This window comes from Hyalella azteca, unplaced genomic scaffold (genome assembly GCF_000764305.2).
Source record: "Hyalella azteca isolate HAZT.00-mixed unplaced genomic scaffold, Hazt_2.0.2 contig9587, whole genome shotgun sequence".
NCBI classification, from domain to species: Eukaryota; Metazoa; Arthropoda; class Malacostraca; order Amphipoda; family Hyalellidae; genus Hyalella; species Hyalella azteca.
Genome location: NW_025939655.1, coordinates 195854 through 210834, shown reverse-complemented (window position 1 = coordinate 210834; position 14981 = coordinate 195854). Strand labels below are relative to the sequence as shown.

The 14981-nt window shown below is 42.4% G+C and overlaps 1 protein-coding gene across 1 annotated transcript in view; it reads right to left on the bottom strand.

The window, feature by feature from the left end:
- Positions 1-7954: 7954 nt before the first annotated feature.
- The window catches only part of LOC108677374 (serine/threonine-protein phosphatase 6 regulatory ankyrin repeat subunit A), a 12295-nt gene continuing 5268 nt past the window's right edge, over positions 7955-14981 (bottom strand). Inside the window, exons 6-12 of the mRNA XM_047882074.1 lie at positions 14947-14970; positions 14222-14358; positions 12296-12427; positions 11610-11707; positions 10909-11065; positions 9548-9648; positions 7955-8825 (exon numbers count right to left, since the gene is read on the bottom strand). Of these exons, the coding sequence (XP_047738030.1) occupies positions 8317-8825; positions 9548-9648; positions 10909-11065; positions 11610-11707; positions 12296-12427; positions 14222-14358; positions 14947-14970 (1158 nt within the window). The 3' untranslated portion in view covers positions 7955-8316. The remainder of the gene's footprint in view (positions 8826-9547; positions 9649-10908; positions 11066-11609; positions 11708-12295; positions 12428-14221; positions 14359-14946; positions 14971-14981) is intronic.

Sequence of the window (14981 nt, the reverse complement as noted above, 5' to 3'; positions counted from 1 at the left end):
TTTTTTTATACATTTTATTTTCTACTTTTTAGTTTTTTAAGTATTTTATTTTCTCATTTTTAGTCCGTTGCTACACATGAAACACGTTGTTGCGAGCCAATTTACTTGACTTGACGTACGTATCGATGATACGAAGCGTATCATCGATATACGCAGTCTAAACACGAATATCCTCTCGAGGATGACGTGCATTAAAGGTTCCCTAACCCCTGCTTGTGAGTACCTTTAGAGTTTATACGCCTGGAAACGCGCAACAAATTATTGATAACTGTATTGTTATCGGGAGCTGAGCTTCCCTAAAAGTTTCAGAGCGCTAGCTAGCGGGAAAGTTGGTGAAATATCGATTGCAAGATTTGATCATCACAGACACGAAAGCGAGCTAAGAAAAACGTTGTAAAAACTTGCAATTAGAGACCTAAATTAGCTTAATCGAATAAAGTATATATATATATAGTATATATATGACATGCGGGCGCTGACGTTATAGACGAGCAGGCGCTGACGCTGCGTATCATTGATACGTACGTCAAGTCATGCTTTTTAGTCCGTGCAGCAACGGACTAAAAAGGAGAAAACAAAATACTTAAAAATACTTTTTTTAAAAACACGTTTTTCTTGCGGACTACAAAGTAGAAAATAAATTATGGCTCGCCCCAAAAAACGTGGGTCGGGCAGATTTATGATTAAGGCGAAAAGCACACAACACATGAATTTTGGAAATTTTATGGTGAACGTACAGCCCGACCCACGTTTTTTGGGGCGAGCCATAATTTATTTTCTACTTTGTAGTCCACAAGAAAAACGTGTTTTTTAAAAAAGTATTTTAAAGTATTTTTTTATTAACTATGTCTTAGGACGACATAGATTCGAAAACTTCTAAATATCAAATTTAGCGATTGATCCAGTTTTATGATGAGTATTTTAATGAAGTTTTATTCTTTTCGCGACTCCTATAGGACTATGTTGTTCCAATCGAGTCCTGTTTTTTGATATAATGTTAGGTCTTTTTAGGTTTTATGTCTGTCTTAGAATTTTGACTTATAAAGTGATTTTAATCTTTTTTAAATTGTCGAACTGATGATGGAGCTGGACTCAGAAACGTTTTCAATATCGATATGGTGAATTTGCTTGGCTTTTTCTTTGCTTTTAAATTCCTTGAGTATTTCGATGGAAGATATCCACAAGACTACCTCAGAATTATGAAGAAGGAATAAGCTGCAGCATGAAGTTTACTCAGGTAAGTTGTAAGCTATTTGGAGTATCGTTCCATTCCCTCCTCCAGCACATTTTTTCCTTTGAGTTACCATCGGGAACATCGTGATTCCTCTCTTTGAGTGACTATGGAATCCAACAACTGAGAAGAGGGTTCAACTTTAGTTCGCACCGTGCGTCGATGTGACTTACTGAACTTCTGCTTCAGCGTCCCCATTCCTTTGACGTTCTTCTTCATCATACTGGTACTTTTACTTCAGGCTCCCTGGTGCTGTAAATAAGGGATGCATGCTAGAGGCCAACACATGCCTTTGCACACAGTTAGGCTGAGTATACTTATTGCATTATGAGGGTAGGCGTTGGGGCTAGGGCTTATTTATTAGTTAAATTTTTTTGGTCCACGGCTGCGCTGCCGTAAATAACAGCGATCCCGTGTTGCACAGTCGGTCTCATTCCCATTGCGTTTACAAGAGATCATTGAAGATCATTATCATTGCTATGAAGGCGGATATGGAGCCGCCTTAGCCGGCACGCAACTCCGACACTTCTGACGGTAGCTGCACAATGCAGGACTTACTGACGTGTATCCTTAGTATCCTTAGTATTTGTTTGGGACATAGCAGTCCCAGGCCACGATGGATCGCCGCCTCTGATTATCGTTCATCCGCCCTCATTTGGGCCACTTGATGCACGATGTTGTTGCTTGCTTCTCGCCGCTGGTAGTGTTGCAGGGGAGGTCGATCTGGGATTGTGCTCAGGAACACGTCTAGCTGTCTCTTGAAGGTCTCCAGGGTGAACTCCCCCTCTCTTAGATCCCTCGGTAGGGCGTTGAACAGCCTTGGCCCTGCCACGGAAAGCGATCCTTCCCCCAGGGATTGAAATCTGACTGCGGATCTATTACGCAGGGGAGGGATCTTGCACAGTCTCCCCCTTCTCTCGTTGTGATATGTCTGAATCTTGAAGGTCTCGCTCTCGAAGTTTGGCACCAATCCTGTTATCATTTTCCATGTGTACAGAATGACATACCTCTCCCGTCTCCTCTGCAGTGAGTACAGACTCAGTCGCTGTAACCTCCCCCAGTAGTTAAAATTCTCCATCCCTCTGATCCTGGAAGTAAAGGTTCGTTGGACTCCTTCCGTTGCCGTATTGCGCCTAGTGTGAAAGGAGTCCAGAGCTGGCAGCAGTATTTCCGCACATAAGCCAGAAAATTCAAATACAATCATTGCCAGCAAGTAGTGAGGTGTGCATCTCGTTGTAATCTTGTCGGCACAAGACAAAGATAATCTCGTCGGCACAAGACAAGGATAATCTCGTCGGCACAAGACAAGGATAATCTCGTCGGCACAAGACAAGGATAATCTCGTCGGCACAAGACAAGGATAATCTCGTCGTTCAGTTCTTTGTTTGTTTTGAGCAGACGATGTAGCAGCTGCTGACGCGTTGTGACCGTGCAAGGTGCTCGGAATTTATTCGCGGACAATATCGTGCTAATTATGTCCTGAATTATCTTGCACGAATTGTCTGGAATATCAGCCCAATACTTCTGAATATCCTATAGTTAATAATAGGATTTGCTCATAACATTATAGAATTTGCTTTGCCATAGGTAAGGACCGAGCCAAAGTTCAACACAACGTAGCATCGCAACACATACATACAATAACTTGCATGATTGGCTGGAAGAAGGATTCATCTCGATCAACTGGTCGATCTGCTGAGGCAAAGTTGGTTCATCAGCAGGGATATCAAATGTCCACTGCGAAAGTGTACTTCTCACTTTAAGATGTCTAAAGTGACTCTGAATTCTGATTACTTCAACGAGATCCACATTGTCAGTAAGATCAGCAAGTCTCATTTCATCTTCCCAGACCAGTTCACGTTAGTTAATTCACCTTCACTAATCAGTTCACGTTCAGTAATCACTTCACATTCACTAATCACTTCACCTTCACTAATCATTTCACCATCACTAATAAGTTCACGCTCACTAATCAGTTCACCTTCACTAATCAGTTCACCTTCACTAATCACTTCATCTTCACTAATCATTTCACCTTCACTAATCATTTCACTTTCACTAATCATTTCACCTTCACTAATCATTTCACCTTCACTAATAAATTCACGCTCCCTAATGAGTTCATCTTCACTAATCATTTCACCTTCACTAATCATTTCACCTTCACTAATCACTTCTTCCTCACTAATCACTTTATGCTAGGGTAAATAATCGTAATTCTTTGACAAAATAAGACCGCTGCACTAAACTGAACCAGTACAAACCCAGAACGTAAGTTCGAAATTAAAAGCAAGTTTGGTGCCAAATTATATCTTATATTGGACGTTTCATTTGATTCAGTAGAATGTAGTATCGTCACTAACTTCACCACAGCACAATTATGTCTGTCGCCAGCCTTCAAAAGAAACAATTTGTTTCGTTAACAAAACCGAGTCTCAAGTTTCTAGCGCTATCAAAAAGCTTCTTAGTTAACATATAATGGTCCAAGGCTATAAATCGTAGTTCTGACATTTATAGTTCTTTTTTACAAGCGGCGAGTCAAGTGCAGATAGCTTCTAAGTGGCGGCATAAGTGGTATTGACGGTACAGTATAAACTCTTTATTAAAATTCAGATTATGGTAACAGGTTTAAACAGATGAATTAGTCATAAGAGCACAGTTTTTTATTGTTCAAGTTTACAGGTTAAAAGATGAATTAGTAAAACGAGCACAGCACTGTAAAAGTTCAACTCCCGCACAGACCGGAGTCACATAATGCCACGTACACATTTTTCAACCATCGAAAAGTCCGCTAGGTCTAACAAAATTGCTATCTAAAATTATAATAACAAATTATTTACTTAAAAATCTAGATGAGATCATGTAAGAAATTCTGATAAATTCAAATGGTAGCGTGAGACAAGCGAAGTCCACGGTAATTATATTCAAACTAGGGCGTCAAATATTCAAACTAGGGCGTCGATAACGAATAAGTTGACGAATTGCAGCTGAATCCGTTGCGATTTTAAGACATTTGTGTAATGGTATTTTATTATTTAATTTCCAAGAAAATACTACAATGACGGTAAATAAGGTTTTTCTATTGAATTCTTAAGTATATTTAATTTCCAAGAAAATACTACAATGACGATAAATAAGGTTTTTCTATTGAATTCTGAAGTATTTTTCAATAGAAATTGTTTATGGGTTTTGATGATCATTTTGATATGCAATTAGCTCCCACAGAAGTCCCACGGCATCCATTTCTCTACAGATCCATGGCATAAATGGCCTCTACTGGAATATTCCTATCAATACACAAGAATTTTTATATAAATTTGTTGCAAGCACGGTCTCTAGTGAAATATTCCCATCAATACATAAGAATTTCTCTAGAGATCCGTTGAATAAATGGACCCTAGGATAATAGTGGTACCATTAGATGAGAATTTCTCTATAAATTCGTTGCATTAACAGCATATCGATCAAAAAGTCGCGTTGGTTTCCTGAGATTTACGCAGCGCAGCAAGTGTGGGAAGCGGGGCAGGAGCAGACCGTGATTGAAGGCTGCAGAGTCCGCGGTTGCGGATTAGCGATCAATTCCGTCCTCCGCGTCACGCAATCTATCCTTACCTTAATGGACTGAATCATATATAAGGTTATTTGTAATGGTTCGAATCACTTGTAAAGTTAATAATGAGGATCAAATCATACTAAGCGGCTAGGTTTATGGACAATTCGAATCACTTGTAAAATAATAATGATGATCAAATCTTATTAAACGTTTATTTTATGGACAATGTTAATTTCCATGCACTTTCGCAAGTTCTTGGAAACTAATAGAAAGAAAGTGAGAAAGTATGCCTATAGAGTGCAAAGATAAATGTGTAAATGAGCTGTTGATAACATTTTGGATAGGGATATAAATAAAACAAATTTACTGGTGCGAATTACTGTGCAATGTGTTGTGAATGTGCTATGATGATGTAAATGTTTAAATTAAGCTAATTAGGAAAATATTCTTTGTAAACTTCAAGTTTTTAATCCATAATTAAACTGTGTGTTCTTGAGGTATTAAACTGGATGAAAATCAGAACAAATGAATACTGGATAAAAAAAGAATGGATATTGTCCTTTTAACGGAAGTTTTTATTTAATACCCATTATCAAATCTAGAAATGATATAGAAAATAATTATTGCAGCACGGAGAATTTTTATTGTTTTGAATCACATTGCTATGCAGTAAATATTGAAGACGGGTTAGAAATCGTCATAATATTGGCCACTGCGTTCAATAAGAAGCAATTATGGGAAAGCGCCTCTTAATGGAACGACCGTCGGTATTGGTGCAACGTATGATAGTGTGATGGTAAATGATAGTGTGATGGGTAAATGATAGTGTGGTCCACTTAGACTTTAATAAGCCTTTCCTCGTGCTCACACAGGGCTGTGATGATGGTGAGAATTATTATGACGATAGTGAGTATTATTGTGATGACGGTGAGAATTGTCTAGAAAATATTCTGTTGAGGCGTCCAGAATGAAAATAATGTAAAGGGTATCCAGTGGGGTATCCAGTTTAAAAAACATGCTTTATGTCCATAGTGCATGACGATATATGATGTGTAGAAGTAGACAGAGATGTCCAGTCACTCCAGTGTCGAAAATATTGAAGACGTGCAGAACTAATGGGATTTCCAGGTTGGAAAATATCGATAATGAGGAATGAATGTCTTTTACAAGCAAATAAAACACGAGAATGCAGAAGTGCGTCGTGAATGTGTGAATGTACACGCATAAGCGCATTTCGCGACTGTGTGAATGTACAGCTAACTTCGTCTGTCGCGACCGTGTGATCGTAAAAAATATGCGACCGTGGACGAACGAGAAAATGTGTAATAATATGTACTATGTATAATAACTGGCAGACACACATAGCTCTGACTGACAGGAATGGCCACGGACAATAATTGTGATAGTTGCGCTGGCAAATCAGGGCCGGAAGTAAAGCCATGTCGGCGTTAATCCGTCACCGATAATTAGGGACATGCCGGCGCTAATCCGGTGCCTAATTAGAAACATGTCGGCGCTAAACCGGCGCTGAGAATTGAAGATATGCCGGCGCTAATTCGGTGCCGATAGTTAGGGACATGCCGGCGCTAATCTTGCGCCGATAATTAAGGACATGCCTACGAAAATCCGATGCTGATAATTAAGGACATGCTGGTGCTAATCCGGTGCCTAATTAGAAGCATGCCGGCACTGAGAATTAGAGATATGCCGACGCAAATTCGGTGCCGATATTTAGGGACATGCCGGCGCTAATCTTGCGCCAATGTTTAGGGACATGCCGGCGCTAATCTTACGCCAATGTTTAGGGACATGCCGGCGATAATCCGAGCCTAATAATTAGGGACATATTGGTGCTCATCTGGCGACGAAATTTAGGGACATGCAGGCGCTAATCCGATAATGATAATTAGCGAGATGCTGGCGGTAATAATTAGGAACATGCCGACTCTAATCCGGCGCCGATAATTAGGGTCATGCAGGCGCTATTCCGGCGCCGGGACCGCGTCGGAAGTGCGTGCGGGACTAGCACGGGCAGAGCGACGTAAATTTCCTGGGACCTTCGTGATCGTGCGTCGTGAATCGTACGTCGTGATCGTGCATCGTGGATCGTGCGTCGTGGATCGTGCGTCGTGATCGTGCGTCGTGATCGTTTATCGTGGATCGTGTATCGTGCGTCGTGGTCGTGGATCGTGTATCGTGGGTCGTGCTCATGTATCGTGGATCGTGCGTCGGGCTCGTGGATCGTGGATCGTGCGTCGTGGTGATGGATCGTGATATTGATATAATTTGTTAATCGGGTATTTATAAAGAGTAATGAATATAAGAAACAATACGAGATATGCAGAATGAATACATAATAAAATAACTTCAGAAATGTCAAGAAGGGAAATGAAACAATCGAAGAGATATATGAAATTAAAATTCGTCTTAAATTTGTAACATTTTAAATAAAATAATTCAGCATTCAAATTCAGAGACATGAATTCTATGATCGGATACCGAGAGTTAAGTATTACTATGTAACAGCTGGTATATAAGTTAACGAACATCAGTGTGGATAATTAACGACTAGTTAATTATCTAATTGGACTCTTAATGAGGACATCAATAATGCGCTCATGCAATTTGAAATACTGTATTACTATTAAACATTATTATTTTTTAATATGAATAATGATGCCAATCCAAGGCATTGCACGTAAAGGCTATGTCGGCAAGGCACTCAAAAATACGATTTTTCTTCCCTTTATTATCCTCGCAAGCTGAAAATTACAAGAGAAAATAATCCTTGCCTGAGACATAGCGACAACTTGTAAATAATAAAATAGAAATTGGCACAAACTAACACGAGATAATTTCAAAGTCACGCTAGGCTCGTGGCAGCGGTCGGTCGCGAATATTCTGGACGACACGATCAGGTCGTAGGGTATATATTTCCAGTACATGAAGCAGATATTTACAAATAAAAATATATTATAAAACAGATATTTGCCACTGAAGGTATTACACACAGGATTAACTGCACCCAGCAGTGAAAAATACTTGCAGCAGTGATTTTAGCCACTAGACGATGCAGTGAATTGATTAGTTCTACCGTTGACATTATTCAGCGACGTATTAAGTAAATTATAAATAGTAGCAAATTGTAGTAAATATTATAAAATGAATTTTATAATAAGTTAATAACAAATTAGAATGACAATACATTTAAAAAATGTCTTAATATAATGAATACGGTTATTATATGACGTGCAGTCATTCCTGCAGGCGAATATTCGTCAGCCAGTCATTGAAAGTTCGTTGGCCACCCTTACACCGCCTATAGTTCAGTTACACTCAGAGAAGATATTGAGAATTTGTTCAAATTACGATACACTTTTTGTTCCTGTGTTGATCTTCCTGACCCAGTTTTGCCCGGCAAAAGGGTGCATCAGTGCTACGTTAGTTCTTTGCTTCCGCTCTTCTTACTGAGGTCACTATCTGGATAATTTAACCCATCCATTTTCTGAGTGTTCAATTGAGATTAAAAAACTCACCAAGCGACGCTTTCCCTGTGCATTTTTGTTTTTCTGATCAAATCTCTTTTCTTGACGCCATTTAACTTTCCTACATCTTCTTCATCTATTAAACTCTTTTCTCCTTCTCTTTGCCCAACTTTCTTTTCGACGTCTTTTTCAGTGTTCTTCAAAATACTGTTTCCCTCTTGCCTCTTCTTCCACTCACCCTTCTCATCCCCAACGAAACCCACACTTTTTTCCCTTACGTAATCCACGCCTTTTTTCACGCAGTAATCCTTCGTGTAATCCTGCAGCCTCGTCATAATACTGCAGTGCCCATTTTCCTTGGCATGATCATAGGCCGTGAAATTGTACATATCCTTGATCGTAGGATTCGCGCCGCGGTCCAATAGTATTCGTACGAGGGACTCGTTGCCGAACCTCGCAGCGAGGTGCAGTGGGGTTAGCCCGCTGATGTCCACCAGGTCAATTTCCGCACCGCTCCCCAGTAGGATGTACAGGTCCGACATCACGGAGAACTTGCCTGCGCGTACAAAAAAAAAATGTAATCGGGTTTTAAGTGCAGAAAATGGAAAGTTTATTTCTAGTTTATAGCAAAATGTATAAAAATTTAGATATACAATATATAAATATGGAAAATTTCAAATTGAAATTAAATTTCTTGCCTGCACATACGAAGAAAAACTTTTTCAATAAATGTTGAATGCGCTTAAGGATATTTTTCTAGAGATGAAAATTCGATTTCGAATCGAAATGTCCAAAGCCGTTACAATAGAATTACATGCGTTTTATGCTCTGAATGTACTGAATGAATCAAACCTTTTCATATATTAAATGAGTATACTACATGCATGCACCGAATGCAATAAATACACTACATGCATGCACTAGATGCACTAAATGTACTAGATGCACTATATGCATTAGATTCACAGGATGCACTAGATGCCCTACATGCAACAGATGCACTAAATGCACTAGATGCACTAGATGCACCAGATGCACTATAGATGCACCAGATGCACCACATGCACTAGATGCACTTGATGCACCACATGCACGATATGCACTAGATGCACTAGATGCACCAGATGCACTAGATGCACCAGATGCACTATATGCACTAGATGCACTAGATGCACTAGATGCACTAGATGCACTAGATGCACTAGATGCACTAGATGCACTAGATGCACCACATGCACCACATGCACCACATGCACTATATGCACTAGATGCACTTACTAGCGGCGTAGTGTAGGGGCGTGCGCCCCAGTCTGTCCCTGGAGGCGTGGGGGGCGCCGCGCTTCACCAGCAGCCGCAGCAGCGCGTCTGAGCCCCCCCACCTGAGGGGGGGGGTGATTAATTGGTAATTATCAAAATATTTTGATGGTTGATAATTATCGAGCATCTCTTGATGATTAATGGCTTTAATCAAATTTATCTTTCTTTATAAATAATTTTTAATATTAGATCCCCTAATCATTTCTTTTATTAGCTTATTATATTATATAATATTGTTAAATCATCCACGAATCAAAATAATTTGAATCAAAATCCAAATTTTCAACTATCTCAATTATATAATTATTTAATAATGAGACCATTTATATTTTAGAACATTTTACAACGAGACCGAGATTTCCAAATAGCGAATTATATTATAGTTAAAATAAATCCAGTTTATTTTATAAATAAATTTTCTTTTCCGCATTAATAATAATGATCAATAACAAGTTCATTTACAAAAATACTTTCAAATGTCAATTTAATTTTGCAAATAAATAATTTTTTAAATGTAATAACTTCCGTATATCAATTATATATCGTAAATTACTTCATTTTTCAAGTTATCTTAATTTTGTCACTCAATTAGCATATCTTATTCAATTTAATTTTGTAAATAAATTTAGCACTGAAGCGTTCACTCATAAAAATAAATGATTCATAAATATTTACACCCTTTTTGTTCGTAGCAACTGTACGAATTTTCAACGAGCCAAACTGGGTCAGGATGACCCATACAAAAGCCAAAAGTGCATCGAAATATGGACAAAGTCCCACATATTTCTCAGTGTGAAGGGGTCGCCTGCCGAAGACCACCACTGCCCTGGATGTAATGGACCATCATGATTCCTGCCTTCCGGAACGTAGCCTTCCACACTTCAAGCCGTCCGTATCTAGGCCGTGGGTCGAACCAGCCCTCGGTCGAACGGCCACTTGTCGAAGGACGATAAATTTTGGAACAGAACTATGCTATCTGAAACCTAACCTCAGATGCGGTGAACGTAAAATTACGTAATTCAACAATGCCTGGAAGTCATATTCGATCCGCGGCCTGGTGATGCACGGCAGGTGGTGGTCAAGGCCAGAAGAGGACAAAGCCGAGTGGTGCACGGCTGATTGGTGTAGGTCCGGAGAGATCCAAGGCGTTCGATTCAGGGCCTGTCTCTTATACACATCTAGATGTGTATAAGAGACAGAAGCCGAGTGGTGCACGGCTGATTGGTGGATGTCCGGAGAGATCCAATGCGTTCGATTCAGGGCTTATTGGTGCACAAAATTGGTGGTGCACGGCTGCGCTCCCGTGTGGAGAGACAGTTCACCTGACGGCGTAGTGCAGGGGCGTCGCCCCCTTGTTGTCGCCCCTGGCGATGGCGGCGCCCCCCGCGATGAGGGCGCCCGCGAGGTCCTCGTGACCCTGGGCGATGGCGGCGTGCAAGGGCGCCGCCCCCCCGCCGTCCCTGCAGTTTACGTCCCACCCTGAGGGCGGTGGGGTACGTCAGTCACTCAGGTAAATTATTGGGTAATATTGACCAAATAATGACAATGACACGCGCTTTTGTGGTGAGATGGGATTAAAATGAACAAGAAAATGGGGTAAAGTGTATGTTATTTTAATGACTGACCTACCCATGTCATGGCTGACCCACCCATGTCATGGCTGACCTGGCTGACCCACATGGCTGACCCACCCACGTCATGGCTGACCCACCCATGTCATGGCTGACCCACCCATGTAATGGTTGACCCACCCATGTCATGGCTAACCCACCCATGTCATGGCTGACCCACCCATGTCATGGCTGACCCACCAATGTCGTGGCTGACCCACCCATGTCATGGCTGACCCACCCATGTCATGGCTGACCCACATGGCTGACCCACCCATGTCATGGCTGACCCATCCATGTCATGGCTGACCCACCCATGTCATGGCTGACCCACATGGCTGACCTACATGGCTGACCCACCCATGTCATGGCTGACCCACCCGTGTCATGGCTGACCCACATGGCTGACCCACCCATGTCTAGCAGCAGTTGAGTGGTCGTGAGGCAGCCGAAGGCAGCGCACGCGTGAAGGATGGAGCTGCCTTCCTCAGCCACATGGCTGACGCCGCACCTGCCATGAGCCATTCAGCCATGTACAAGCAGCCATGTACATCATAAAATCAGCCATTGTATGCAGCCATTTACATGCTGCCATTACAAATATATAATAAAAACTTACATGAGCTAGTTAATATTGTCGTACAATAATTGAGATTGTTCAATATTTATTTCAGTATAACTACACAGTAAAATTTATTGATCACTTTAATACGAAACCAATCTTCCAACATACAATAATATTGACTGGAGCTAAAATATTCCGTCACAGGATATTGCCATCAAGAAACATAATTACAATAATGTTCGTTAAAATATTTGAATAACCAAAATAATACAAAAATGTGAATAAATATTTAGAATCTAACATTGCGACCCTCAGAAAAATGAGTGGCTTATATTGTCCAAATATTTAAACGCTATTTTACCCAAAGCACGAAGAAAGAACGGACGTAACACATATACGCTCTTTTGCGACCAAACCGGGTCAGGATGACCCACACAAGGACAAAAATTGCACCGACTATTTAGTCAAAGTCCCACTCATTTCTCTGAGAGTAACATGGAGAAATTATTTTATAGGCGGCGTATGGGCGACCACCTGATGAGGGCGGCGAAGGCGGCCATCCTGCGGCCATGCAGAGCGTGCTGCGCGTAGCTCTTGTTGTGGCTGACGACGTAAACGTCAGCACCGTGCTGTACCAGCGCCTCTACCACCGCTGCACTGTCAGCACTGTCAGAAAAACAATGTCATTAAGACATTGTCCTTGGTATAGTTAGTTTGTGTTTTGAATTATAGTTAGTTTGTGTTTAGGACGTTGCAGTCCCAGGCCACGCTGAGGCTCCGCTTAAGCATTCCGCCGCCTTCAGTTTCGGCAGACAAGTCGCCCTCTCCGCCGAGGTCTCAGGAGCACTCCATGATCACCGCGCATCTGCCCTCAGTTGAACCTGCTGGGTGCCCTAAGTTGGGTCAGCTGATGCCCTCAGTTGAGTCAGCTGATGCCCTAAGTTGGGTCAGCTGATGCCCTCAGTTGAGCCAGCTGATGCCCTCAGTTGGGCCAGCTGATGCCCTCAGTTGGGCCAGCTGATGCCCTCAGTTGGGCCAGCTGATGCCCTCAGTTGGGCCAGCTGATGCCCTCAGTTGGGCCAGCTGATGCCCTCAGTTGGGCCAGCTGGGTGCCCTAAGTTGGGCCAGCTGATGCCCTCAGTTGGGCCAGCTGATGCCTTTAGTTCAGCCAGCTGATACCCTCAGTTGGGCCACGAATGGTGCCCAAGAAGACGTCCAGTCTCTTGTAGGTTTCCACAAGGGACTCCACCTCTCTTAAATCCTTTGGCAAGACGTTAAGCAGCCTCGGTCTCGCCACGGAAAGAGATCCTTCCCACAGAGATTTAAATCTGGCTACAAATCTGTTACGTGGTGGGGGATGCTGCACAGTCTCCCTCTTCTCTTGTAATGGTATGTCACAATCCTGGATATCTCGCTTTCGAAATTTGGTGCCAGTCCGGTTATTATTTATAATATATTGTACAGTAGTGAGTACAGGTCCAGACGCTCCAGTCTCCACCAGTAGTTCAGCTCATCCATCACGGTGATCCTTGACGTGAAGGTTCGCTGGACCGCATCCAATAGCCGCACTGCACCGAGCTTGAACGGGGTCAAAAACAGGCAGTAGTACTCAAGGAGAGGGATCACCTGGCTGTAAAAAGGGTCCAAAGCTGGTAGCAGTTTTAAAAGAGTGGGATCACGAGGGTTCTGCATGATCATCGGTTCCACTTCTCTATTTCCGAACGTTTATACGTCTGATCCACCCAATCTGTCGAATAACTCTAGCGGTTATTGCCGCCACGTGATTGCCAAACTTATCAGGAGTACTCATCAAAACTCCAAGATCGCAAACGAGTTCTTCTCGTCGATTTCTGTGCCGTTCGGTGCCAGATAGCGGAGCTCCACACAAGCTCCTCCGCTACCTCTTTATCTCAGCACCTAAAACTAGTTTCCGTTGAATTTCATCTTGTACACTTGGGCCCAGACCAATACAAACTGGCTCAGTCAGTGAAATCTCAACCTGATCCATGGCGTCCTTACCGTCCTTAGCTTACTTTACCCCTGCCGTCTCACCAGTTTAATGTCATCCGTGTCGTCCCTGCCATACTAGAAGTCCCTACCTGATAGCGGCATGCAGGGGGGTGGCGTCCCTGCCGTCCTTACCATCCATGCCGTCCTTGCCGTCCTTGTCATCCCTGCCGTCCCTGCCGTCCTTGTCATCCCTGCCGTCCCTGCCGTCCTTGTCATCCATGCCGTCCCTACCGTCCTTGTCATCCCTGCCGTCCCTGCCGTCCTTGTCATCCATGCCGTCCCTGCCGTCCTTACCATCCCTGGCGTCCCTACCTGATGGCGGCGTGCAGGGGGGTGGCGTCCCTGGCGTCCCTACCTGATGGCGGCGTGCAGGGGGGTGGCGTCCCTGGCGTCCCTACCTGATGGCGGCGTGCAGGGGGGTGGCGTCCCTGGCGTCCCTGCCGTCCCTACCTGATGGCGGCGTGCAGGGGGGTGGCGTCCCTGGCGTCCCTGGCGTCCAGGTTCGCCCCAAGTCTGGCCAGGGCGTGGACGGCGTCGCCCCGTCCACCGCCCGCCGCCAAATGTAGTGGCGTCCTCCCCTGCCGGTCCTGGCAATTGTGCACGCTTTTAATACCAATACAAATAATTTATTTATTATGTGAAAAATATTGTTTTGTGTTTAAATGTTGTATTGATGTTTAAATAAGTATTTTAAAAATTGTGCGCGATTTTGATACAAATACCAAATAATTTATTTCTTATGTAAAGATTTTTTTTCGTGTTTAAATTTTTTATTGATGTTTAAAAAATTATTTAAATACTAAATTATCATATAAATAGTGCTTTTATTGTTTTAATATTTTATTTATTGTTTATAAAGGAAATTGAAAATAGGTAGAGACTATTAAATATAATGGAAAGTCGTAATAAAATAAAGTATTTGTGAATTTAATTGCTACCGAAAAGTATATTGAAAATTCAATGGAAGATTTATACAATTTACAACGTTATTGAAAGTTTGTTCAGCAATTGAAAAGTAAAATTTTTTAGTCAACTTCACCCTGGAGTTGACTGGAGCACCACACTCCACTCACCCTGGAGTTGACTGGAGCACCACACTCCACTCACCCTGGAGTTGACTGGAGCACCACACTTCACTCACCCTGGAGTTGACTGGAGCACCACACTTCACTCACCCTGGAGTTGACTGGAGCACCACACTTCACTCACC